The sequence below is a fragment of the Leptodactylus fuscus genome, chromosome 8, assembly GCF_031893055.1.
Source record: "Leptodactylus fuscus isolate aLepFus1 chromosome 8, aLepFus1.hap2, whole genome shotgun sequence".
NCBI lineage: Eukaryota > Metazoa > Chordata > Amphibia > Anura > Leptodactylidae > Leptodactylus > Leptodactylus fuscus.
Window position 1 is genome coordinate 29,433,181 of NC_134272.1, and position 27,540 is coordinate 29,460,720.

Here is a 27,540-nt window from a genome sequence, read left to right on the forward strand (position 1 = left end):
TATTTAGGAAAAGTCTTACATCCACATTAACAAGCAGTATAGATAGGATCCTTGTGATGGGACAACCCCTTTAAGGATTAGTGTCCTGTAAAAACCTGACAAATTCCCTTTAAAGTTCTCTTGCAATCTGTGATTTTCAATACCCTCTACAACATATAGGCCTTTAAAGGGGTTGCCCCATCTCAAGGATCCTATCTATACTGCTAGTTTATGTGGATTTAAGACTTTTCCTAAATACATTGCTTCAGCACAACTGCTTTGTTTGGCTGCTATCTGAGATTCTTCACTTAATTGTTTACACTGCGTTTCCATAACCACGGACCTGGGGATGATCTTATCTCTCTGCCCAGAACAACTGACGTAGCTCCCTGCTCTCAGGAAGGGAGGGGAGCTGAGTGCTTGTATTTCTGAGCTCTTTATCTCTCCACCCAGGACAAGTGACGTAGCTCCTACTCTCAGGGAAGGGAGGGGGAGCTGAGTGCTCGGAGCAGCTTGTATTTCTGAGCTGTTTATCTCCGGGTCTTCCAGTTATCAGTTGGCTGATTGAATTTTGCTGATAAGGGCTGAGACTGGGAGTCCATTAAACACAGACCTAAACGTGAGTATATTGCAAGCTGACTCGTGGTCCTGTAGAATGTAAGTTTGGGTTTCTCATCACCTATCAAATCTAGCTCTGCTACATCAGCTTCATATTGTGCATCTTCCAGTGATACTGTGCTAATTTATTTACAACCATCTAACCATTACTAACTGCTAACATGTACTGCTATGAATAGAGCTAGCAAAGCTGGCTTTGTTTGTGAGATAGCAAGTGAAACCCCACCTACCAATTTACTGAGAAAACCAGGAAGTGAACAGCGCACACAGCCTGCATGGTGGTGAACAGGCGAGTAGGGAATACCCCTTTAATCATCATCCAACAAAAGCAGCAATATGCCTATATACATCCAGATCTGCTTCACAACACAGCAGATTATGTGGGGTATGTTATGAGACTTGCCATCCACAGACAGATGGCTAATAGTGATGTATTCCACCTATTAGTCTGATAAGCCTGGTCTTTAATGGGTGGTTATACAGCCAGTGTACATACAATCTGCTATAAAAAGGTGTGCATCAGATTTTTGTTGCTGTGTTGCTTTATTCATTTCATGTACTAATCCAATGTCAGAATAAATGATATGCAACATGTAAAATAGTGGGAGAGATCCAAATATTGGGCGAGCAGTCTTTATTGTACATGTGGTTGTCTCCCTCAATATGAGGGCAGCAGATAAAACCTAGAATGAGAATAATGCGCGGATCAGGCCGTGTCCTCACAGTCTGCGGCTCCTGCTCCTTCAGTATGAGCTTCTGCCCGGTCACTTGGACTGTCTTGACCTTGCTCAGGGCAAAATGCATCAACGGAATTGACTTCAACTAAAATAGATAAAAAAGGAGACAATGAATGTGATTATCTATTAATATCTCCATTATAAACATTTCATTACTTACATTACTGATAATAAATCTTCAGTACAGCAGGCAATATCTCATAGGGATACTCTGTCACCAAATACCCACTCAAAATAGTGATAAAACAGAAGTCAATGAATCCCATTCTTCGCCTTTTTTTTGGCTAGGACTCCACTGCAACTTTTGGTTGTGCAACACTTGCACTTACCGTGGCCTAACTTGCCGTGGATTACACGGCTGATTCATCCATGGCGTCCGCGGCTTGAGACATTCGTGCCTAATCAGGAGCAGGGTGCCGCAACAGAATGCCGATGCACTGCAATAGTTCAGGAGACATCAAGACCAGTGTAAAATATGCCAGTCTTGATGAATTCCCCCCACTGATCATATTACTGATAGTTAGTCAAGGACATCCAGTATGGCTGCAGTCCGACACAAATAGGTATTTGCTGAATTTGGAATTTTACATATTCTGTAAAACTGATGATGTTACTCAATGACCATTTTGCTGAAATTTGTCACATGCATTATTATTATTATTATTGTGTCTAAACATGTGGTATACTAGTGATTATTTAGTTATACATTTCCATGTGCACTTACCAATGGTTGGCTGGTTGTCTAATATCCTAATAGGAATAGGGTGTAGTTCCCCAAGCAGAATTTGATGCACTTCTCCAGACATACTGGCTGTAGGATCTTCCACAGTTACCAGCTGCCCCATGCTGACCAGGTGGTTGTGACCAGAGGGAGATAAAGCAGTGACTGCAGACACCGAGGAGTCATTTTGTGGGCTTTGTAAGTGACTGAGCACGAGCGGCTGACTACTTGTTCCTGCTTGGCTTACAGTAATAAGAGAGGTTGTCCCATCAGGGGATGTGAATGATGGCGATTCGTGATTCACTGTAATAAGCGCTGTTGTCCCTTCAGAAGTTGTATAAGATGGAGGAGCGTGATTCACTGCGATTAGCGCTGTTGTGCCATCCGAGGATGTGAAGGACGGGGTTTGTGGGTTCACAGTGATCAGCGCTGCTGTCTCATCCGGAGATGTGAATGTAGGAGGTGCCTGGTTCACCGCAATAAGGGCGGTCGTTCCATCAGTTGATGTAAAAGGCGACTGCAACTGGAGACTCTTGAGAAAATAAAGAAACATTAGAATAAATGTAATATAGAATTTTCCAGTTATGTACAATGATACATTGAGAAAAACATGAGAACACTGTAACTAACACAGGGTAGTGGGGATAACGTCACTCCTTAGGGAGAGACCACCTTCTCAGGTGTGTGGAGACTTATAGCCAACCAAATCAGTTTCTCAGCTACGGACGGCACCGTTTCTGTCTCTTTGGACGTCATCAGCGCAGCATAGAGAGAACTGATTTGGTTTAAGTGAGAGGCTGTGAGGCCAGATTGTGGGGATAACGTCACTCCTTAGGGAGAGACCACCTTCTCAGGTGTGTGGAGACTTATAGCCATAGTTGCTCCACTGCAAAGGAACATGGGAAGAATATGCAAATCTGTCTCCCAAGATCCTGTTTACATCTTGGGAGACAGATTTGCATATTCTTCCCATGTCCCTTTGCAGTGGAGCAACTATGGCTATAAGTCTCCACACACCTGAGAAGGTGGTCTCTCCCTAAGGAGTGACGTTATCCCCACAATCTGGTCTCACAGCCTCTCACTTAAACCAAATCAGTTCTCTCTATGCTGCGCTGATGACGTCCAAAGAGACAGAAACGGTGCCGTCTGTAGCTGAGAAACTGATTTGGTTATAACCTCGCATCATGCAGCAAAGGCTTCTGGGAAGTCGGGCATGTTGTTCAGGGTTGCTTGCTATAGAGGGCAGCAAACAGAGGCACTGTTTCCCTGTTTACATCTTGGGAGACAGATTTGCATATTCTTCCCATAACTCAGGGTAGTCAAAGCTACCGAAAGAATTGAGTTTTCTGGTAACAGAGCAGTGCAGGCTGGAGGGTCTAGTGCCCGCCAGTAAAATTCATTCTAGGGGTCCACTATACAACTACATGCAAGTACTACCTGACACTTGTTTCTATAATTTTACCATCATGAGACTTTTTTTCAGTAACCGCTTGCTGCCTAGCTTTGGACCGTCAATGTTTCTGTCCTGGGGTCTTGTCTGTAGCTGCTTGGCTCTTGCCTTGAACTTGAACCATTTTAGCAACAGGCCTCAGGCTACAACAAGATGGTTGGCTATTGGGGTCCCTGTAGGGTAATTGAGGAGATGGGGTCCAGGGAGGAAGGATATTGGTTGGCCTGTCTCTACACCTAGATGTCATCTCAGCCACCCAATGTGTCTACAGTCTATAAAAATGAACTGGGTAGTTTCTAAAATAATCTAGCGAGTATATCATATCAAAGCGTAGCCTGAGTGATATACTGTACGATGAATGTACCATGCCATGCCAGGGGGAGCTGGGAGTCAACTAGCTCAGAAACCCACCGGGGGATTTACCTGTTCACCTGTAGGCCAGTCTTCGCCTGTAGCAGAGCCTGCAGTTGTGGTTTACAGTCTGGACAAGTCTACCAAGAAATGTTTATAGCTGCTAAAAGACTTAAGATCTGCCATATAGAACCTAGAACCTATTTTCTTGCTAATATAGACTGTCTGTTCATACTTCCTTCATCCACAATGATAACATACATGTAAGGCCAGCAGTACATGTTTAAATGAAGCCTGGAATGGAAAATCACTGTACAGTCTCTAGAGACCATGTTCATTCTTAAGACATTGTGATCGTAGTGTTAGGGCGGATTCACACCTACGCCCCGGTCTCCACTTTGCGAGTTTCCGCAGTCCGTTTTCAAACCCATTCACTTGAAGTGACCACCAGTAAGCGTTTTCTGCCTCTGCACGGCGAAACCGTTTTTTTTTAACCGGACACAAAGTCCTGCATGTCCGACTTTCTGTCCGGTTAAAAACACCAGTTTCGCCTCGGAGAGGCACAAGACGCTCACGAGCGGTCACTTTGCAAACCCATTCATTTGAATGGGTTTGATAATTGACTACCGGGTTTCCGTCTCCTGTCCAGTTTCTCGGAAAGATGACAGAAACCTGCAAAGCAGAGACCGGGCGCAGGTGTGAACCCGCCCTAAGTGATATTTATTTCTGCTCTCTGCTAAGAAAGAGCAGAATGACTAGAATATATTTTTGATAATCTTTGCTTTATTTTGATACCTACATGGTAGTAGAAAGGGTTTAAACAATTTTGCTCTGTTTCTGTAGTGGATTTGCAAAAATGAAGCAAGTTTGTACATGAAAATGACCCTATTGGTTTGTGTATGCAGCTTCTATGCAGAACTATGTTTGTCCATGGTTACATGACGTGTGATCCCTCCTCCTGCCAACTCTGCCATGGGTATCGGCTCCCTTTTCCCAATACAGCTTGTTCTACTGATATCTCTGAGTCTGAAGTTGTAAGAGCAGGAAAGTGTGGAACAGAGAGAGCAAGCCCTTCTTAGTAAAGCAGATAGATGATATCAGCACGAAGCCGACAGCAACTAGAATCACTAGAAGCAGCAGCCAAGTCAGTCATGTGATGAAGTTGTTGCACAAACTTTTCATCAATTATGTAAATGAAATGATACTAGAAATAGTAGGAATGTAATGAAGGTCATTTAGAAATTTGCCTAATTTTGTATTTCTAAAGTATAAGAGTATTAAAAAAAAGTCAGTGCAGAAACATAACAGCCTTTAACTCTCATGGACTTAGGGGCTGTAGTTCATCCCTTGTCCATAGGATAGGTTTGTTTTAGTCATGTTCAGATTGTAGCGGTGTACGCAGACTGCATAGCCCCACTGTATTTCAATGGTAACGCCAGAGATAGCTGAGTGCTTTACTACGACTATTTCTGTTGCTCCCATTGAAATGAATAGCACAGGGGTGCATATTCTACATTCTGAGAAGGCGGAAATAATTTTCGTGGCCAGGGCCCCATGTGGTGTAAATGCCGTGGTTTTTCTGTGGCAGAAACGCCGGGGGGAAAAAAACGCAGTGTTTTACAGTCACAGCAAAGTGGATAGGATTCTAGTGACTCCCATCCCTACTTTGCATTAAAATACGCACTGTGGACACTCATCGATTTCCAAAACTGTTGCAGTTTTGGAGATCGCAACATGTCAATTATACCTACAGAAAAACCGGCGACTTCCTTATAGGTATAATTGAAGCAGAAAGTCTGCAAAGGAAAACTTTGAACTTTCTGTCAAAAGTGCTGGGTGAAGAACCGCTGTGAGTTGCCTCTGCGGTTTTTCCCACAGCGCATTTTTGCAGCGGGACACCACATGGGGCCTTAGCCTTAAAGGAGAAGACTGCTTGAAAATGCTTCCACCTACTTGTTGACTTCTATGTGAATCACAATCATATCTATGGAGTATTTCCTGTGGATAGGTCATAAATATTTATTGTGAGAATAACGCCAATAAAATCACTCACCTGAAGCTGTGCAAAGATTTTGGGTTGCAGAGAGGTTAATGAAGAGATCAGCTGAGCTGTATCTTGACACTCATCTTCATTAGGAGGGTTCTGAACCTCTATCAAAGAATCTTGTTCTAAGAACCAAGACAGGGACATCAAATAAATGGGTAATGTATTCCTACCTTGTACCCTGTGTTGCCATAATCACTAGTGATGAGCGAGTAGTATTCGATGGAATACCTCGCCGGCACAGGAATGCGTGTGTTAGGGACATTAAAGTGTCCTCATAAGAGTATGTTGCAGAGTTCCAAATTAGATAATTAATTAACAGGCCTAGATGGCCTGCAGACATGTAATCGGCCGAACACCAAGGGGTTAAACGCCTCGAATATTCAAAGCGTTTAACCTCTTGGTGTTCGGCCGATTACACGCATTCCTATGCCGGCGAGGTATTCGATCGAATACTACTCGCTCATCACTAACCCTAATCTGACTAGTGTACAGTATGTACAGTCTACATTATTCTACAGATAAGAAAACGGACTCTTTAACATTGATATATGCATTTGACAATATGTTACTGCAATGTACACTCACCGGCCACTTTATTAGGTACACCATGCTAGTAACGGGTTGGACCCCCTTTTGTCTTCAGAACTGCCTCAATTCTTCGTGGCATAGATTCAACAAGGTGCTGGAAGCATTCCTCAGAGATTTTGGTCCATATTGACATGATGGCATCACACAGTTGCCGCAGATTTGTCGGCTGCACATCCATGATGCGAATCTCCCGTTCCACCACATCCCAAAGATGCTCTATTGGATTGAGATCTGGTGACTGTGGAGGCCATTGGAGTACAGTGAACTCATTGTCATGTTCAAGAAACCAGTCTGAGATGATTCCAGCTTTATGACATGGCGCATTATCCTGCTGAAAGTAGCCATCAGATGTTGGGTACATTGTGGTCATAAAGGGATGGACATGGTCAGCAACAATACTCAGGTAGGCTTTGGCGTTGCAACGATGCTCAATTGGTACCAAGGGGCCCAAAGAGTGCCAAGAAAATATTCCCCACACCATGACACCACCACCACCAGCCTGAACCGTTGATACAAGGCAGGATGGATCCATGCTTTCATGTTGTTGACGCCAAATTTTGACCCTACCATCCGAATGTCGCAGCAGAAATCGAGACTCATCAGACCAGGCAACGTTTTTCCAATCTTCAATTGTCCAATTTCGATGAGCTTGTGCAAATTGTAGCCTCAGTTTCCTGTTCTTAGCTGAAAGGAGTGGCATCCGGTGTGGTCTTCTGCTGCTGTAGCCCATCTGCCTCAAAGTTCGACGTACTGTGCGTTCAGAGATGCTCTTGTGGCTACCTTGGTTGTAACGGGTGGCTATTTGAGTCACTGTTGCCTTTCTATCAGCTCGAACCAGTCTGGCCATTCTCCTCTGACCTCTGGCATCAACAACGCATTTCCGCCCACAGAACTGCCGCTCACTGGATGTTTTTTCTTTTTCGGACCATTCTCTGTAAACCCTAGAGATGGTTGTGCGTGAAAATCCCAGTAGATCAGCAGTTTCTGAAATACTCAGACCAGCCCTTCTGGCACCAACAACCATGCCACGTTCAAAGGCACTCAAATCACCTTTCTTCCCCATACTGATGCTCGGTTTGAACTGCAGGAGATTGTCTTGACCATGTCTACATGCCTAAATGCACTGAGTTGCCGCCATGTGATTGGCTGATTAGAAATTAAGTGTTAACGAGCAGTTGGACAGGTGTACCTAATAAAGTGGCCGGTGAGTGTATACCATGAATGTAAGTTGTACTTGCAGACAACTACTGCATATCCTACTCCCGTAATAGGCTCCAGTAGGTAGAACTGTGACTAATAAGGGAACGGAGAGAATCATGTTATACGAGAACTGCTGTAACTAGCACTATTGTAATGGGATGATCCTACTTAACTGAGTAAGAGCACTGCAAGGGTGAATACAAAATACAGAACTTATAGGAGTATTCCTAACTGAGAAGAGAAAACCTCCGTCTTGGGCAAGAGATACAGAATCAGCCAGAAGCAGCTATTCATTGCAGTTTCTAGGAGTCTCATGGCCAAGGTTAAGAGTAGTGTATTCCCATCTGAGACATGACAGGCAGAAACGGGAATATCCTTTGAACAATGAATTGAAGCAAAAGATTCTGAACTACATATGAAACACACTGAGCTCTGAAACCTATTAAAGTATATTAAGAAAAAGCTTCATTGAATAGTTCCTATGCATAGAAAGCAATAACCTTTGAAGCCAGCTCTCAGTACTCCTCTGCCGTCCTAAGCATACTAAACAATCCAAGCATCTGATTCGTAAATCTATTCATAAAAACATGAATATAATATGCAGGACAGACAAATCCAACAAAAAAGACATATATGAGTTACCTTCATGGGAAGAGGATTCAAAGGTCACCGTAACCATTTCATTGAGAACGTTCCCACTGTCACAACTCCACTGAAGCTTTAAGAAAGCAAATATGTATATTAATACAGAAAACAGAAAGGCTAAAACATTTCATCAATTAATTATTGTACAGTAAAGATGTGAATGGGTTAAAGTGGACGGGTAACCAGATAGGCCACAACAGAAGCAGCTAAGTAGTGGGAGTGGGCTTATATCTAACCTGAAAGACCTAAATGAGCCGTTATTGTATTTCCTAAATGACGTTTCAGGGCGCAGGTGCGACCCCTTCATGCCAGCTATCATGGAAGGTCTTATCTTTTATGTAGAATTTACCTTTTTTCTCCCAATGTGTTCTGTCATTGCTAGATAATGACATCATTACTGGTTGTTCTAAAAAGACTTGAAATCACGTGCCAAACGCACACGAATCGGCTCAAGAAAATCGAAAGTAGGAATTGTAGTACCTGATAGCGGTCAAGTGTTTGCTTACAACTAGACTTTTCACATTTTAAGATTGTCTTAGGGCCTATGTACATCAATTTTGCTCATTTGGATGCAAATGGATGGGCATCTGTGTACATAGGGTTTATGCTAAAGAGGACTTTTCACCATCTCTGCAAATTGCATCCTCCAATAGCTGCCGCTGCACTGACTCTGGCACAGGTGGAATTTTTTCTTTAGCATCCACCATTCCCGAGTAATCATAAGTGTTAGTTTCAGAACCCAATATGGCACTTAGGCTCTCTACTGTCAAGTAGGCAGTCCTTGTCTGTAAGCTTTAACTGAGGACTACCCACCTGACAGTACAAACCTACATGTGGGTTTTGCTGTCCGCTTGAAAAGTCGGACATCTTTGGGAACAGACAATTAAAGGGGTTGTCCCATCACAAGGATCCTATCTATAATGCTTATTAATGTGGATGTAAGACTTTTTTCCTAAATACATTGCTTCAGCAAAACTGCTTTGTTTGTCCACTATATCACTTTATTCATTTTTTTGTGGCCACAGCCCTGACTTAGCTGCTCATGAGTCAAGTGATGTTTCTGCTGCTCTCAGGGGGGAGGGAGGAGGGGCTAAGTGCACGGGAGCGAGCCTGGAGGGGGGGGGGGTAGTTTACCCTTTGGGGGAAGGGGCCGCCAATACAGGGTTAGAGGCCGACACAGGAAGCCAGCAACATCGCTATGTGCCTGCTCTGCATGAAGAAAGCAGCGGCAGAAGCGATGCTGTTATTCCGTTCCGGGGTCACATATGCAAAGCCAAGCGGCGAGATGCCGCCGGCCCTGCGTGCGCGCTCATAGACCAGTCTAGCCTTCACAATGCGAATACAGACCCGGCACCCTGTCGGGTCTGTATTCGCATTGTGAAGCCTAGACTGGTCTATGAGCGCGCACGCAGGGCCGGCGGCATCTCGCCGCTTGGCTTTGCATATGTGACCCCGCCCACCAATGACATAACAAAGCCGGAAGACAGAAGATTTCACAGAAACGAAGACGGGTGAGTATGCGACGTGGGAGTACCCGCACCCGATGTCCATTTAAATCAATGCAAAATGTCACGGACACAGCTAGTGTCCGCTGCTAATGTCCATGCAAGATTTTGCACGGACATTAGCAGCGGACACTAGCTGTCGGACTAGCTGTGAACGCCCCCTTATCTGGCTCTGTATATGTTCCAAAGTCACCGGCTGCTGTGAAAAGCTGATCAGTGGTGGAGCCAGGTGTTGAACCCCCACCAACATGATATCAATATCTTTAGCCTGGAAAAACCATTTGATTCTATGTAAATGAATATACATTTGTTTGCATGTATTTTTAGAGGGTCAAATCTGTAAAGTGGATGACAAAATTGTGATGTGAATGCCTTAACACAAACATCATTGAAGTAATGTTATTTCTTACATAGAAATAGAGCTACAACAGGCTGCACTGTTATCCTTTTTTCTTTTGTGTTAATTCACATGGATTTGTTATTTTTTACACCACAATCCATTAAAGAACATTTAGTAATAAAGATGAGCGTACACTGTTCGGATCAGCCGATCCAAACAGCACACACCCATAGAAATGAATGGAAGCACCTGTGACGCTGACTTTGCTGGGTGCGTGCTGTTCGGATCGGCTGATCCGAACAATGTACGCTCATCTCTATTTAGTAACAATTGGAGATGAGCGAATAGTATTCGTCGAATACCTCGCTCCCATAGGAATGCGTGTAAGCAGCCGGACACCAAGGGATTAAGCGCAATGAATATTTGATGCGCTTAACCCCTTGGTGTTTGGCCACTTACACGCATTCCTATGGGAGCGAGGTATTTGACGAATACTATTCACTCAACACTACTAACAATCCCAATGGTATCCCATATGGTATTCTTATCTTATCATCTTCCTTACGGTTCTTGAAATAGGTTCCTGCTCATAGATGAGTTCTCCATTTCCCAGGGCTTTTTGTGCTTCATGGATGTGATTCTTCAGGTCATTTACAGTCGGGAAATAGGACAAATTATGCCGTTCAGGGATTTCATCAGGTTTGAAGAGCTCACGTTCCACAAACTTCCTAATACAGGTTGAAAAAGGCAATAGCCAATAATATATTTATTACAATGTCAAAGAAATGTTCATTCACAATTACGCTGGGTTCACACCGGACACAGAGTCCTGCATGTCTGATTCTGTTAAAAAAAAAAAAAGTTTCGCCGTGGAGAGCATAAAACGCTCACTGGCGCTCACGGCCGGACACTTTTCAAACCCATTCAAATGAATGGGTTTGAAACATGCCTGCAGGTTTCCGTCTCCCGTTTCGTGCAGGTAACGGAAACCTACATAACACAGACTGGTCCTTTATGCAAAATTTTTTGGTACGTAGAAACCATTGGATAATGAATCTGTACAAACACAATATCAATTGGAATCAAAACCCCAATATCCAGCAATGTGAAATCAAACTAATGTTTCACTCCATAAGACATGAATGGCGTCCAAGACGTCCAATGGTTTCAGCGGTTTCTGTCTTTACCTCAGCTGTTTCCTCACAGCATAAACCTCTTCAAAGCCTTTGGCCACCAGCTCTCGGATTTTTTCAGCCACGCAAGGATGGAGTCGAGAGGACAGAGCTGAGTTCTCCTCACCAGTTATCTCCTCCTCCTCCTCATTCAGTGGCTGAAATGACGTGGGTGAAGAAGAGAAACAACCCGAGTCCAAATTATGATACTGATGCGCTTCCTGATCAGGTAGCTGGACGTACCATCTGCGTGACAAATACACCACAAAGAGAACGAAAAACAGCACAACAATGGTTAGTAGCCAAAATATTTCATTAGGCAAAAAGGTACATTTGAAGACAATTTTCCATTTTGTGGCAAATCCTGACGTCTAAGAGTTTTTTCAATATTTTATTTGTTTTCACTACACCAAAATACCTGGAAATTAGGTGAAAATAATCAAACCGCTTTTTAGTTGCAGGCCTGTGTTAGTAATAAGAGAATATTAATATAATAATATGACATTATTATATTCAATAGATTAGTGATTGGATACATTGTTTATCTCAATGGTATAGAAATGCAAGAAGTAATTATCTGCGTCTGACATTAAAGGGGTTTTCCGGGCAAAATAATTTTTGGGGTTAAAATGTGCCTATCAGTACTATTAGTGGGTTAATAAATACACCCATATATTATTTAGAGTGTTTTGAGTGATTTCTGGGTGTCTTTAGGGCTCCTGGTATCTCCTGCATTTGTTTACATCCTTCTGCTTCCTGCTATGTAACTTCCTTACTAACCCCTCTCACCTGTCTCCCCCTCCTTACTCACTCCCCTCATACACCCCCTCCTTGTCTCTCTAGCTATCCTTCCTATCCTATATGTCCTTCCCTACCTACTCAGCCCAACCCCCCACCCATATTATACACTTGCCCTCCTCCTCCTGTACTGAGTCTGTGTGTACTCTTCTTCAGCAATGAGTCACCTCTATTGCGCATGCGTGGACACGCAGTAGAGGTGATTTACCGGCAGCAGTGCGCGCACACTGCTTGGAGAAGAGCGCACACCCTGTCTATGTAGAGAGTGAGGAGCCGTCTCACCAGAAGAAGCCATGGATGGTAAGTATGAGTGGAGTGGATGGGGGGAGGAGGAGTAGTGATGATCTGTTTCCAGAAATGAGGAAACGGATTGTCACTGGATAATCAGGAAATATCCCTGGAGTGGTCACATGACCGCCCCAGGGATATGGTCAAATATACATTTTATTTATTAATAATGTTATTTAGAAAGTAGGAGGGGTGAGGCTCTTCAGATTAGTGTATGGCTTTCAAATTATCCCAGATAACCCCTTTAATGTTCGATTTGTAACATTAGTAAAAAGGTGAATTGATACCCCATGTGCATCTTTTGCTGACACTGTATTCAAGGATTTATTTCGTAAAGTGTAAATTTTAATTTCGACATTGCATCGGTTGTAGATAGACACAAGCTGCGTACTAGGCAGCATATTGTACTCTGTCTGAATCATCTTGTCTTTAGGTACTAATAATTATATTAGGACCCATGCAGGAGACTCTTTAGGCATCATACTTAAAATTCACTTTTAAAGGAGGAAAACCTGCAGGAAAAAAGAAGAACTAGAGTATATCTGACCCTAAGACGTGCACTTGTAGGCTCAGTATGGAAACTGAGTATTATAGCCCCAGTAACTTGGTAGGTATAGATGCATTTATACCTGTAGGCGTATTACCATATTTAGGTTAGTATTTTTCATGTGAGCAGACAATGTAGAAGATTTACTAATATGCTCTAATAGGTACAGACTGCAAACCCAGACCAAACGTAATAGACTTGAAATATGCCGGATTCTTATATAACTGATGGTAAATATGAGACCTATGAGTAGGCTTAGTGCTGGATATCAGTTGACTTACTGTCCATGTCCATTAAACTATTTGCACTTCGTAGCACATGTATTGTATTGTGAGCCCTGTCCCGTTTTTCAATAAACCCTGCTCCTTTTCTGCTAAAGCATGACACCCCCCAACAGTTAAACAAGGCACATAAAATAAAACATTAGGTGACAGATGAGTGTGTACATAGTGTATGACAGTGGGCATACCTTAGAACACCATCACTTGTTTCCAAATCCTTTTTCAATAAATTAAATGCTTTTTCTTGTTCTAATTTAATCAATTTTTTGTCAACCTTCGGATCCGTAGAAACGCGATAAGATGGGAATTTCTTCACTTTTTTTATGTATATCCTAAAAAATAGAGTTATTACTTACACAACTGAACATACGATTACCATTACCTAACTGCATAAAAGTCAGATACATTAAAGGGTTACTCCTACTTAGATTTCCTAAATGTCATTCCTTTACAAATAATGATTCTTTTACCTGCTAAGGCTAAACGCACACAAGCATTGGGTGCAACAGAGGGTCCAACGAAGAGCAGCACAGACAGTACATGGATGATAATTGTGAACGGGGTCCTGTGCCACCATGAACCCACTTATTTCCTTCAGCAGGTCACAAAACAGGTCTGTCTTAAATTTTGCCATGGGCTCACGACCCCTACACAGACCAGTGATAATACATGGGCATATGCACGAAGTCACAGACAATAACGGATCAGCGTACTAGCCCTGAGAAGCATACCTAAAACACTGATAAAGTCATGTGAATGGAGCCTAAAGCAAATTATTCCTCCCCAGTGTGTACAGCTTGTCCCCTAGGCTCCCTGCGTGTACTGCTATATAGCATTGAGTGGTGATGACCTGATGAGTAGGACCAGCCGCATTAGTTATGTACTGAAACTCTCACAGACTGCAAGTCTATGGGATATGCAATCAAAAGATTGCAGGTTCAAACCCCCAAGGTACAAAAATCCCTGCATACAAAAATGCCTGATCTACAAATATATGGAAGTATTTTTCTCATATGGCTAACGCTGTAGTGGGTAAAAGGAATCAAAAGAGTCAAACTGACGTTTTGCCTCCCATAAAAATGTCAATAAAAAGTAATCAAAACATCAGACATTCCCCAAAATGGTAAAATTAAAAAGTACATCAAGCCCCACAAAAAAATGCTTTCTCTTCTTTCATATGACACTAAAGTTGCAGCGCTATCTAAATTATTTCCAAAGATATTTACATGCAGCTGTATGATATATATGATATAATAATCCCAATCCCGATTGTGTTTTCTACCACTCAAATCTCTGGAAAATAATTTAGATCGCACTGTAGCCTTAGTGTCACATGAAAGAAGAGAATCTTCTTAAGTTATATGCTTTATAATGTCCAAGATACAAAGCCGTACTCCTGTACACAGTAACATTCAATGATAGGAAAGAACAGCGCGCAATACAGAAGAAAGGGGGAGAAGGAAAAAATGCAGGATTTCACAGATTATGGCCACAATTTTTAATAAAGTATATTACAAAATGTATTGATGACACTAAATTGAAATATTGACAGAAAATGAAAAATTGTCCTAAAGTTTAGTTAGGGTTTAAGCCCTCACATGGCTCAGTGAACGGAAAAATAAAAAAGCTATTGGGTTTGAAAGGCAGGACATCAAAAACTTGAAACATGCCTGCAGAGAGAATGGGTTAAGGAAACAGCATAGAAAGTACAACTGTCAGAAACAGACAAACAGAGGGAACAAAACCCCAGAGGCGAGAGTTCTGATACTATCCTTCCTAAAGAGGCCCTTTCACCACCCCCACAAATTCAAGGTCTTAAAATCAGTTGGAATTATTTCTGAAGCCTTCATTGCTCTGAAGAAACAAGTGCAGGTAGTTTTGGTGCCTGATGTGCTGTCAGAAGGGCGGTGTTAGGCAGGGAGGTGCGATTCAGAGCTCCAATCAGAGGCAGCCAGTGTCAGCTCAGAATCCAATCCCTTCTCTTGCTCTGCCTGACACCGCCCTCCTGACAGTACAAAGTCTAGATAGCATATCAGGAACCAAAACTAACCGCATTGATTGCTCAGGAATGATGGGGGTTACAGAAAAGATTTCAACTGTGCCAGAATGAGTGGAGCAGTAACTAAAAAAATATGCTAAAAGTGGAGTTAGTAAAATGTTCTCTTTAAGTGCTGAAGAATACCCACCTTGCTGGACATGTTGCTTTATACATCTGCCCAGTAGTGCTTTCAATTTCCCCACTCTTCTTGGGCTGTGATCCTTTTCTTCTTGGTCCATACTGACATTCCATTACAATTGCTCTGCTTCCTACAAGGACAAATACATTTTCAACATACATTTGACTTCCCACCAGGGTGACTTGAGAAAATAACAACCTTGTGACAAATAACATAAAGGTCTAAGTATACAAAGTATATTATACAGGGACTATACTATACAGAGATACATTGTATATTATACAGAGACTATACTATACAGAGATACATTGTATATTATACAGAGACTATACTATACAGAGATACATTGTATATTATACAGAGACTATACTACACAGAGATACATTGTATACCTGCATTAATGAAGGGAATCCCGTCATATGGAACATACTGTGACTTCCACATTAGCCGAGTGGCCGGCTTAGCTGGGCTTGGAGATTGTCGGGTTCCCCAAACGCTCATTGTGTGCTGCTTGTGTAGACCTAAAATACTCATCAGTTCAGCCTCACTCAGACAGTAGCCCCGGTAAGAATCTCCAATTTTCTGAAAGAGGCAATACCAATAGAGTCATGTCAAAAGTCAAGTCATATGACTATTTGTTCCTGTAATGTAAATATAAAAAAGAAGGGTCGACATGACACCAGTCTGTTTATTTGACTTTGGTGTTACTCCATCACCTATACATTCAGTCTGACTAAAATTATATTCTCTATAAACAAAGATACCAAACCAAACATTTTAAATCCAATGAATACATATATACCATCTAAATGACATAATAGGTTATGCTGGCACCTTACCTCACAATTCCTTAGACGTCGCGCCCATATAGGAATGTTGGGAGGAAGTGGTTGAAGAGGTTTAGGAAACTGTTCTACAGATAACCTAAAAACATGTTTTAAAGTGTTTATTCCAGTTTTCTGTACATAAAATCTAATGAGAAAATCAGGCTTTGAGTAAAGACAACAGTGGTGATGATTAGAGATGAGCGAATACTGTTCGGATCAGACGATCCGAACAGCACGCTCCATAGAAATGAATGGATGCACCTGGTACTTCGCTTTGACGTCGGCCAGCCGCTTAACCCCCCCGCGTGCCGGCTACGTCCATTCATTTCTATGCGAGCGTGCTGTTCAGATCGGCTGATCCAAACAGTACTCGCTCATCTCTAGTGATGAATACTGTCATGGTGCTAAATACTGATGGCCTGTCCTTAGGTTTAGTCCATTCACAGCAGCAGACTGTTTGGAATCCAGTTGTGTGATGGGGCTGCCTGCTGCAGCCTCTGTATTGCTTGCATTGCATGCCATCCACTTAGCAGCTGCTGTATCTGGTGTTGTAGAATTATTCTATTCACTTGTCCCGCTCCTAAGGAAAGGACTTTTACCTCGATTACGATTTATGAATGATTATTTTAGGACCCTCCCCCTTTTACATGACACACCCACTATGTATATGCCACTGAATTTTGGTTTTAGTTATTCGCATATCAGCAATCCTGATTGGATAGTGTAGATGGAGTACTATTACTGACATATGCTTTAGGCAATGGCAGTGTGAGACAGGGCAACATGGTGCAAAATAATTGAAATGATCTATATGGGAAAGTTCACAGTGCTTAATAGAGCTGACTTTCGGATTGGTTATTTTTTTATTGCCCAGCCCTGATTTGAACCCTTTTATTATGGGTGGCTGTGTCATGTGATCACAATCTGACCTCTGATCCAGAGAAGTAAGGCTCCACTGTGTGGTTTAACCTTCTGTGAATTACAGCATCAGCATCAAATTCCTACTGGAAGCTCTCATGAACCTAATCCCCTATCCCAAGCTCTACCCCTTACCTCCCCCATGCAGGGAATGCTTCTATTGACATCATATTTGACGACCAAGAGTGCTGCAGCTATAAAACTCATCTATATTATTGGTGCATGCTGGTGGTCTGCATCTAGTGCAAAGCCCTGACTATGCATCAATACAAACAATTAGGAAGTAAAAAAAATAATAAATACAAAATATTAATATCATATGCTGCACTAAATAGGCAAATAAATTACTAGAGTGTTTCTTAAAGATAGCACTCATCCAACAGATATTCATCCTGAATCCACCATAAACATGCATGTGGGGAGAGGGGTATAAACTGTAGTCAGTACGCTCCAGTGGTGGTAACCAAGGATCAGGTCTGTTGAAATCAGCCATCACTTAAGAGTTGGGAGACCCCCTTCCCCACCATATACTGTACAAGAGATAATTGACTGATTTGGACAAAAACAGGGTTGAGGGGATATCGTCACTCCATAGGGAGAGAACCACCATTTAGGTGTGTGGAGTCTTATTAAGCCATGAGAGCTTGGGCAAGGTTTCCTGTATGGTGAATGGTCACCTTTACTGTAGGTAACAATGTGTTTAAAGAAGACCTTTCACCTCCTGGGGCACATGCGGTTTTATATACCGTTACAAAACCAACAGTGCGCTAAATTCAGCGCACTATCGGCTTTCCGATTCTGTGCCCCTGGTGAAGAGCTATCGGTTCTGGTACTGTAGCTCTTCACTGTCAGAAGGGCGTTTCTGACAGTCAGGCAGGAACGCCCTTCCTCACAGCAGCGTCAAGTGAATGGGCTTTAAAACTGACCACCGGGAAGCCGTCCTCTATACAGTTTCTCTGGGTATTAGGACGGAGACCCGGCGGGCGGACACGGGCGTAAGTGTGATCGCCCCCTTACACTATACTATAGGAGTATGATGATACAATGGAGTAGTAAAACATAATTTCTTACCTGGCAGGTGATTTCTTAGCTACACCAAGTGTAGTGTTGGAGTGAATTATTAAGCTGCTGCTGTTCTCTGGAGCATCATTCCCTGAGATATTCTGCACAGTCTGCAGGCTCTCTCTCGGCTGGTTGTGTTCTACAGGCTCTACAGACCATAAAACACAATTGTCCATTACAATCACATGCTGTCATTTGGGTTACCTTTACAATAAAACTGTCTCTATAGTCATGAAATGTAAAATCCAAATATTCACTACCATGTTTGTGTGTAGACATTTTCCCCCTCTTGCTACGGGAAACCAACAAAGTACAAACATTCTAAGATGTTAATTCAGATCTAAAGATATATTATCCACTTATAAAACATTCATATTGTGGTATACTTAGTGCAGGGCTTAAGGGTGAAGTATATGAAAGCTAAAATCTCTGATGTCCTGTATCGCTCCTCATCCCTGCACTAGGCAGTGTATTCATATTGAATTTAATACCTTGTTTCAGCATGACCAGTACAAATACTGAAGAAAGTGAAAGTGGAAACCACCAGAGAAAAGATTTAGGATACTGTGCTTCCCCTCTCAATGGCCAATAACCACATCAGGGGAATAAAATGTGGAGCAGAAATCTTTATCAGTATAAGTGAAAGGGGATGTACCATTAAGGACGTATCCCCTATCCACAGGTTAAGTGTCAGATCGCTGGGGGTCCGACCACTGAGTCCTCAGTGATAAGTAGGAGGAGGACGGAGAAGTCCTCCATGCCTCGTGCTTCTGAATGGAGCACCGATCACACGCAGAGATTGCAGTCCCAATGCAATGAATGGAGCGCAGGTCATACAAACACACTGGTGCTCCATTAAAAAAGAGGAGCCATGAGGGACTATCAGCCCCCCGTTCTCCTGATTGCTAGAGGAGCTGGTGGAGGGACCCCCAGTGACCTGACACTTAACGGTGTCCTTTATGTATAAAAGTGGGGTAATGCTAAAAAAAATGACTTTCATTATATACAGTCCTATGAAAAAGTTTGGGCACCCCTATTAATCTTAATCATTTTTTTGTTCTAAATATTTTGGTGTTTGCAGCAGCCATTTCAGTTTGATATATCTAATAACTGATGGACACAGTAATATTTCAGGATTGAAATGAGGTTTATTGTACTAACAGAAAATGTGCAATATGCATTAAACCAAAATTTGACCGGTGCAAAAGTATGGGCACCTCAACAGAAAAGTGACATTAATATTTAGTAGATCCTCCTTTTGCAAAGATAACAGTCTCTAGTCGCTTCCTGTAGCTTTTAATCAGTTCCTGGATCCTGGATGAAGGGATTTTGGACAAACAATTCAAGTTCAGTTAAGTTAGATGGTCGCCGAGCATGGACAGCCTGCTTCAAATCATCCCACAGATGTTCAATGATATTCAGGTCTGGGGACTGGGATGGCCATTCCAGAACATTGTAATTGTTCCTCTGCATGAATGCCTGAGGATTTGGAGCAGTGTTTTGGATCATTGTCTTGCTGAAATATCCATCCCCGGCGTAACTTCAACTTCGTCACTGATTCTTGAACATTATTCTCAAAAATCTGCTGATACTGAGTGGAATCCATGCGACCCTCAACTTTAACAAGATTCCCGATGCCGGCATTGGCCACACAGCCCCAAAGCATGATGGAACCTCCACCAAATTTTACAGTGGGTAGCATGTGTTTTTCTTGGAATGCTGTTTCTTTTTGGATGCCATGCATAACGCCTTTTTTTATAACCAAACAACTCAATTTTTGTTTCCAAAATGAAGCTGCCTTGTCCAAATGTGCTTTTTCATACCTCAGGCAACTCTATTTGTGGCGTACGTGCAGAAACGGCTTCTTTCTCATCACTCTCCCATACAGCTTCTATTTGTGAAAAGTGCGCTGTATAGTTGACCGATGCACAGTGACACCATCTGCAGCAAGATGATGCTGCAGCTCTTTGGAGGTGGTCTGTGGATTGTCCTTGACTGTTCTCACCATTCTTCTTCTCTGCCTTTCTGATATTTTTCTTGGCCTGCCACTTCTGGGCTTAACAAGAACTGTCCCTGTGGTCTTCCATTTCCTTACTATGTTCCTCACAGTGGAAACTGACAGGTTAAATCTCTGAGACAACTTTTTGTATCCTTCCCCTGAACAACTATGTTGAACAATCTTTGTTTTCAGATCATTTGAGAGTTGTTTTGAGTAGCCCATGATGCCACTCTTCAGAGGAGATTCAAATAGGAGATCAACTTGCAATTGGCCACCTTAAATACCTTTTCTTATGATTGGATACATCTGGCTATGAAGTTCAAAGCTCACTGAGGTTACAAAACCAATTTTGTGCTTCAGTCAGTCAGTAAAAAGTAGTTAGGGGAATTCAAATCAATAAAATGATAAGGGTGCCCATACTTTTGCACCGGTCAAATTTTGGTTTAATGCATATTGCACATTTTCTGTTAGTACAATAAACCTCATTTCAATCCTGAAATATTACTGTGTCCATCAGTTATTAGATATATCAAACTGAAATGGCTGTTGCAAACACCAAAATATTTAGAACAAAAAAATGATTAAGATTAATAGGGGTGCCCAAACTTTTTCATAGGACTGTATATATATATATATATATATATATATATATATATATATATATATATATTTAAACACACAAATTACATGACATGGACATCTGGGTGGACCAGCTATCTTGACATTCTGTATATGACATCTGACCCCTTCCACGACCTCAATCATGCCATTATGTGCATGGTTACAATAAGAATGTGTCAAGGTAATCGGCCCGCCCAGAAGTCAGGTAACTGACAGCATGGGGGCTCAGTGGTTAGCACTGATGCTTTGCAGCTATGGAGTCCGACGCTCGAATCCAGTGCATGGAGTTTGGATGTTCTCCGTGTTTGTGTGGGTATCCTTTGTATACTCTGATTTACTCCCACGATCCAAAAACATATGATAGGGATTATACATTTGGATCCCTATTTCAGACAGATAAAGATGATAATATTTGTAAAGCGCTGTGGAATATGTTGCTGCTATATAACTAAATAAATAATTTGCATATAAAATAAAGATAATTTTTAGGGTTAACAGGAGTTTTATACCTTTTTTTTTCATGTAGATTGTGAGTCCCATATAGGGATCAAAATGTACATTTTTCTCCTATCAGTATGTCTTTGTAGAACGGAAGTAAATCCACGCAAACACGGGGAGAACATACAGATGTTGTTCCTGGCGGGATTTGAACCCAGGACTACAGCGCTGCAAGGCTACAGTGCTAACCACTGAGCCACCGTGTTGCCCCAGGAGTTTTATACCTTACCATGCTAATAAACCACTTTAGCTCAGAGGTTTGCTTTGTGTTACCTTGAGGAATAAGAAGCTGGGCTGTTGCCTGGTTGGAGGGAATGACATTGACGTGGAACACTTGTCCAGTCTCTGACTCGCTGGCCAATATCATCTTTATAGAATGGTAAAAAGAATAAGTGAAACGTGATCAGTCGTATACAGCCACAGTACAACAACATGAATACATATATCGCTTGCATTTCTTATTTATTCTGTACAGTTAGTCCTGTCAATCTAGATTCTGAATGACATCCATAGATGCATAACAGTTATCATTCTCATCACTTACAGAGATTATTATGGCCCTTCTATCATTGTATACATTATCTGTATATATAGCATTGCAGGAATATAATAATATGAATTATGAATAACATTCCATATGAATTCTACAACTAACTTACCATCTGAGGACTGGTGCCAGACAGGGCCTGAATCTCATACCGGATGGAATTCCCATCTTGATCTATGAAGTGGTATTGTTCAGTAAGTGCTGAGATCTGCTGCTGTGAGGCATCCTGAGGACAAAACAGAGTGGGACAGATTTACTAATAGTGTCTAATGCCTTCTTCACACCTATGTTTGGTAATCCGTTCGGGGAGTCCACATGGGGATCCCCCGAACGGACTACCGAACACACTGGCAAGTGGTGAGCAGTGAAGGCACACGGACCCCATACACTATAACAGGGTCCGTGTGCTTTCTGCGTGCTGCCCCCAGAAAGTGGATCATGAAGTACTTTTCTATCTGCATGTTCTGTGTGGACACTGCGCGGCAAGCACATGGACCCCATTATAGCCTACTGGCTCCGTGTGCTTTCACCGCACACCACTTGCAAATGCGTTTGGTATTCCGTTCGAGGGTAAGGGGGTCCCCATGCAGACTCCCTGAACCGATTACCAAACGCATTTGCAAGTGGTGTGCAGTGAAAGCACACGGAGCCAGTAGGCTATAATGGGGTCCATGTGCTTGCCGCACGGTGTCCACACAGAACTAAGCATATGACTAGGAAGACATAAGATGAGACTAGATGGATTTAAACTACTCCAAATATATCCCAATGGCTAATGCTAGGTGACACATCTGCCACATCTTCAGACTTGCCAGACATGAGGATGTTTTTTATATGTTCCACCTTCCCTACCATTTCAATGGGAGCCAGACGATCATTTTTTCAGCAAGCCAATAAACGTCACGCTTGTTCCTCAGGTGGATTCCAGGTGACAACTTTAATTGAAATTTTATTTATTTTTCTCATTGAAAAAATCTGAAGCTGAATATGTCAACTAGAAAAAATTCCACTGTGTGAACATACCCTTACTGACCCCATTTACAGTTTTATGTAATCTTATTCTAAATGAAACCTTCTTTATGTTTTAATCCCCCCCCCCATTATCAAAAACTCTGTTTTCGCTCAATAAGTGACAACATTCTTGTTTCCGCCTGTACACACCTAGTACATTCATTGATAAAGCACCCGGATAGAAATTCAGATTGCTGCAGAATTCGGCAAACAGTTATGTCCAGCTACAGGTGTCGCCTTCATATGAAGGGATTTGGAGGTCTCTGTTCTCATGATCGCTGGGGATCCCAGAGGTCAGAACTCCAGTGAGCAGACACAAGTCATTATATGGATAGGGAATGCGTGTCTGCAGTGGAACAACCAGGTTAAGTTAATAGAAGAATGGTCGGACATAGGTTAGAGTAAAATAGCGCATAACTTACTGACCTCAAGTTCCAGTACTGGCTCTCCTGACTGTGTGTCCGTATTAGTGCAAGTGATGAGCAATTCTGTGGGGCGTGCCATTGTGTCACATTGTAGCCCACTGCTCTCCATTTCTGTGTGTCCTGTGGATATACATATATATAATATAACATCGGATTATGATCTTAATACTCCTGCACATGACTGTGGAAAGGATATAAAATGGAAGAAAAATCCGTAATAAACTTAAAATTAAATGATGTGGATGGTTAAGATGAATCGGTTCTGTTTATTGCTCTAAGAACAACATCTTAAAAAGGCTACGCGTTTCCACACCGGGCGGCCAAGCAAGAGGTGTCCAGCAATAGCCTTAGAACCAAATCACGTCTGACCACCGCCACCCACTCATCTAGCTCACCCACTCCCCCTCCCCCATGTAGAAGGAATTTCATCACCACCTATAACTCAGGCCATACCAAAATCAGGGCGATCCTCAAACATTGGCATGTTCTTCTCAGTGACCAGCACCTAACTAAATGACTCTCCAGTAGTGTTGAGCGAATTGTATTCGTCTAATACCTCGCTCTCATAGGAATGCGTGTAAGCGGCCGAACACCAAGGGGTTAAGCGCATCAAATATTCACTGCACTTAACCACTGTATTATAGAATTGTATGCAAGTCGTTTATTTAGTGTCAAGGTCAGAGGTGGAGCCTAACCCAAGATATAAGGAATGTAAACTTTAAGTAATGTCTATACATCAGCAGTATGTCAGTCACTTTCTCCAACTGCTGGGACCTTGACAGATCCTGAGAATGAAGCGGCTGCAGTGTTGGTTTAGTGCTGGACCCTTCACTTTTTTCCAGCGAAATCTATGGGATAGACAAAAGACACTTGTCTGTTTCCATCAGCCTTGTGCTGTGAATGGTGTGATAGCGTGCACAATTCAGGGCCCCGTACTAGTGATCGGAGCTTGTCTTATTGGTGGAGCTCCCAGGTATCATACATTTATCACCTGTCCTATGGCTACGAGACAGATGTCTTTTCTGGCTTCACCTCGGACTTGTAGCCTATTGCACAAGAAGGGCTAAACCCACATGTAAGTAGATGTGTCAGGAGTGCAGTGATGACTGAGTTTAGTATGCCAACTTGGTGTAGAATGTGTTATTATGTACTTTTATTATTGTCACCTCACTGTAACTGGTGCAGGTTACAAGGTCAGTGTTCTATTGCTTTCTGGAAGTTTCATCGAACAGTGACTTCTTAAAGGGATCCTATCATTCAAACACATTTTTTTATGACTAACATGTCGGAATAGCCTTAAGAAAGGATATTATTCTCCTACCTTTCGTTGTCTTCTGCGTTCCGCCGTTCGCCTGGGTTTTTGTCAGTATACAAATGAGTTCAATCGCAGCACTGGGGGCGGGCCCCAATGCTCAAACAGTACTGGGGGCGTCTCCAATGCTACGAGAGAACTCCCTCCAGTGCCACCTCCATCTTCGTCACCAACGGCCTCCTCATCTTCCTCTTTCGGCGTGCGGTGGGTCAAAATTCAACACATGTGCAGGTCGGCTCTGCCAGCGGACCTCCATACAGCCGACTTCACATGTGGGCGGCCATTTTTTTGTGGCCACTTACGCGAGCAGGCACAGTACACTCCTGTAGTTCTATGGAGTTCAGCCTCAGCACAGGTGTAGATCCTGGGCTCATTACTGACCCATAAAAGGCCGCAGAGCCTGCAGTTCCATGAGGTGAACGGAGGTGTGTGGTTCTGTCCTGTAACCCTGAGTCTGGTGAGACAAAATTGTGCTTGTTTGGTTTGTGTGGCTGGAAATAAACCACATGTATAGTTAGGTTATCCATTCTGTTTAGCTAGTGGCTCAGACGAGCAGGTATTTATTATATTTTCGCCTGAAGTTAAGGCTGTATTTTGTTTGTTTATTTTTTTTGTGCCTGAAGTTAAGGTTTATTTATTTTCCAGTTTTTTTTCCTAAATAAACCAGTTTGCTGCATTTTGTGTCCCTGTCTTGACTGATTAACTTGGGTTGCCCACAGCCGAAGCGCCATATGTGGGGAAGTTAGCTCGGTAGAAGCAGTGGTGCAGACCCAAACAGTCTTTTTTTTTTATACAGGCCAAACAACAGGATTAAATTCAGCACTGTTTAATATTGTTTAATTTTAGGTCATTGACCTCAAAGTGACGTTGCATTTGGTCCATGTGAGCAGTTCAAGCAGCAAACGAAACATTACAGCATCATGTGACCTCGGAAGTTGGACTGATTTATTACATGTGATTTCATTGCAGTGGAGAAAGGAGCGGTACACAGAAAGTAAGAGCAGTAAAATGAATCATGGGAAATGTAGTTGGTCCACAGATTCACTGCACGTAAATAATAGTGATACATGGTGCAGCAAGTAAAATAAAGCTAAGCAAAATGTGTAAAAGGTAACAGCGAGTATTAGGGCTGGATGTATTTGCACATAATTTTTGGAAGATGGATAACCCCTTAAAGAGTCTGTTTCTGTGCATGGAGGACAAGCTTGGAGTTGCTGCAGAACAAGGAGGCGGCGCAGGAAAGAGCTCTCGGGCAGCAATGGGGGTGCGCTCATCGGCCTTTCAGCGCCGGGGCCCACCCTCATTGCTGCGGAGAGCTCATTTGCATACCGGTTAAAACCGGTATTTCTACGGAACGGCGTGGCGGAGACCACGTCTAAAGGTAGGAGACGAATAGCCTTTCTTAAGGCTATTCCGACGTGGTAATTAGAAAAAAAGGTAGTTTAATGGTAGAATCCCTTTAAATACCTTTCTGCAACTCCGCCAAGTCCAGCTCTTTGCGTAATTTAATCGCTGCTTCTCCACTACTTTCAGCACCACTGGAATTTTTTCTCTAGCCCCCACCATTCCCAAGCAATCAGTGTAGTTAGTTTTGGTGTCTAATATGCTATTTCGTTGTCTCTGTACTATCAGGAGGGCGATGTCAGGCAAGAGGTGTGATTGGCAAAGCCGACTGCGCATGCCCGCCGGCCACGAGAAAATGGCCACTTACAATACTGGGTAAGCGGCCATTTTCTTGTGGCTGGCGGGCACGCGCAGTCGGCTTTGGCCAAGGCCTAGAAGTCTAAATCCTGCGCCAGAAGAAGATGTGTGAAGAGGACGTTGCTGAAGATAGAGGCGGCACTGGAGATTTCTCTCGCAGCATTAGGGACGCCCTAAGTGCTGTATGAGCACTAGGGCCCACCCTCAGTGCTGCGAGAGAACTCATTTGCATACCAACAAAAAAAAACAAAAAAACGGGATTTCAAGTGAAGAGCAGCGCGGAGAAGACAATGAAAGGTAGAAGAAGAATAACCTTTCTTAAGGCTATTCCGCTGTGTTAATGAGAATAAAATGTATTTGAAAGATAGGATCCCTTTAACCTGGTCAATTTAGAATGCAGATTTTGATATTTTACAAAAAAAAAAAAAACAAAAAACTCAACTTTTTTCTTTTTGATGCAGCGTTGTACGGTTACAGTATAACACATAAGGACACGTATAGTGATATAGGGACTTTTTCCCAGCAATTTTTACCTGCACAACATAGAAGTGATGCAGTAAGTAGTGATGCCGGTGTGTGAGCAGCTGTCACTGCCTGTCTACAGACATCTACCATATAACCCATACAGCCAGGACATAACTCAGTTTCCATCCCCATGCATGGCAGCCTGTAGTCACAGGGCTGCAGTGACTTGTATGTGCACTACTACTACACGGCGCTTCCGTCTGCGCCAGATGCCACTGAGCACACAGCACCGCCATATTAGAGGCTGCTAAACAATAAGCTAATAATCCAGGGTGCCGCTCCTTCATCCCCTACCGCCGCCGACACCCTCCCCCCAGGTCACCAGACTACGGCGCCAGAGCTCAACCCCACACACTGCCCCGCACGGCGCTCTATAAAAAGGGGGAGGGGTGGGACCCAGCCACCAAGAAGAGAAAATTCAAAACGAGTCTACTCAACCTCGTCTTGGCTTTCGCAGGCACCACCATGGAGACCAGGACACTTGCGCATGTGCACAAGAACAAAAGCCTTCCAGCCTTATCCCTTCGCGGTATCCGTAGAACCGTGGAACGCAACCCGGATATGGAACACATCCCGGAAGTAAAACTAAAACGCAATTCTTGTCAATTAGTAGAATACAAAGTGTAAAAACATAACACACGTTTATGACG

At 42.8% G+C, this 27,540-nt stretch overlaps 1 protein-coding gene across 1 annotated transcript; it reads right to left on the reverse strand.

Annotated features, from left to right (window-relative positions):
- Nucleotides 1-1,135: 1,135 nt before the first annotated feature.
- Nucleotides 1,136-27,371, reverse strand: CARF (calcium responsive transcription factor). The gene is made up of 15 exons (XM_075284292.1): nucleotides 27,329-27,371; nucleotides 23,354-23,472; nucleotides 22,029-22,142; nucleotides 21,643-21,736; nucleotides 18,261-18,399; nucleotides 16,284-16,368; nucleotides 15,837-16,026; nucleotides 15,454-15,574; nucleotides 13,456-13,599; nucleotides 11,369-11,599; nucleotides 10,747-10,909; nucleotides 8,334-8,409; nucleotides 5,910-6,025; nucleotides 2,059-2,587; nucleotides 1,136-1,419 (listed from the first exon to the last, which is right to left on the reverse strand). Exons 2-15 carry the CDS (start codon nucleotides 23,459-23,461, stop codon nucleotides 1,304-1,306), a joined length of 2,226 nt encoding a protein of 741 aa, XP_075140393.1. The 5' UTR covers nucleotides 23,462-23,472; nucleotides 27,329-27,371; the 3' UTR covers nucleotides 1,136-1,303.
- Nucleotides 27,372-27,540: the final 169 nt, after the last annotated feature.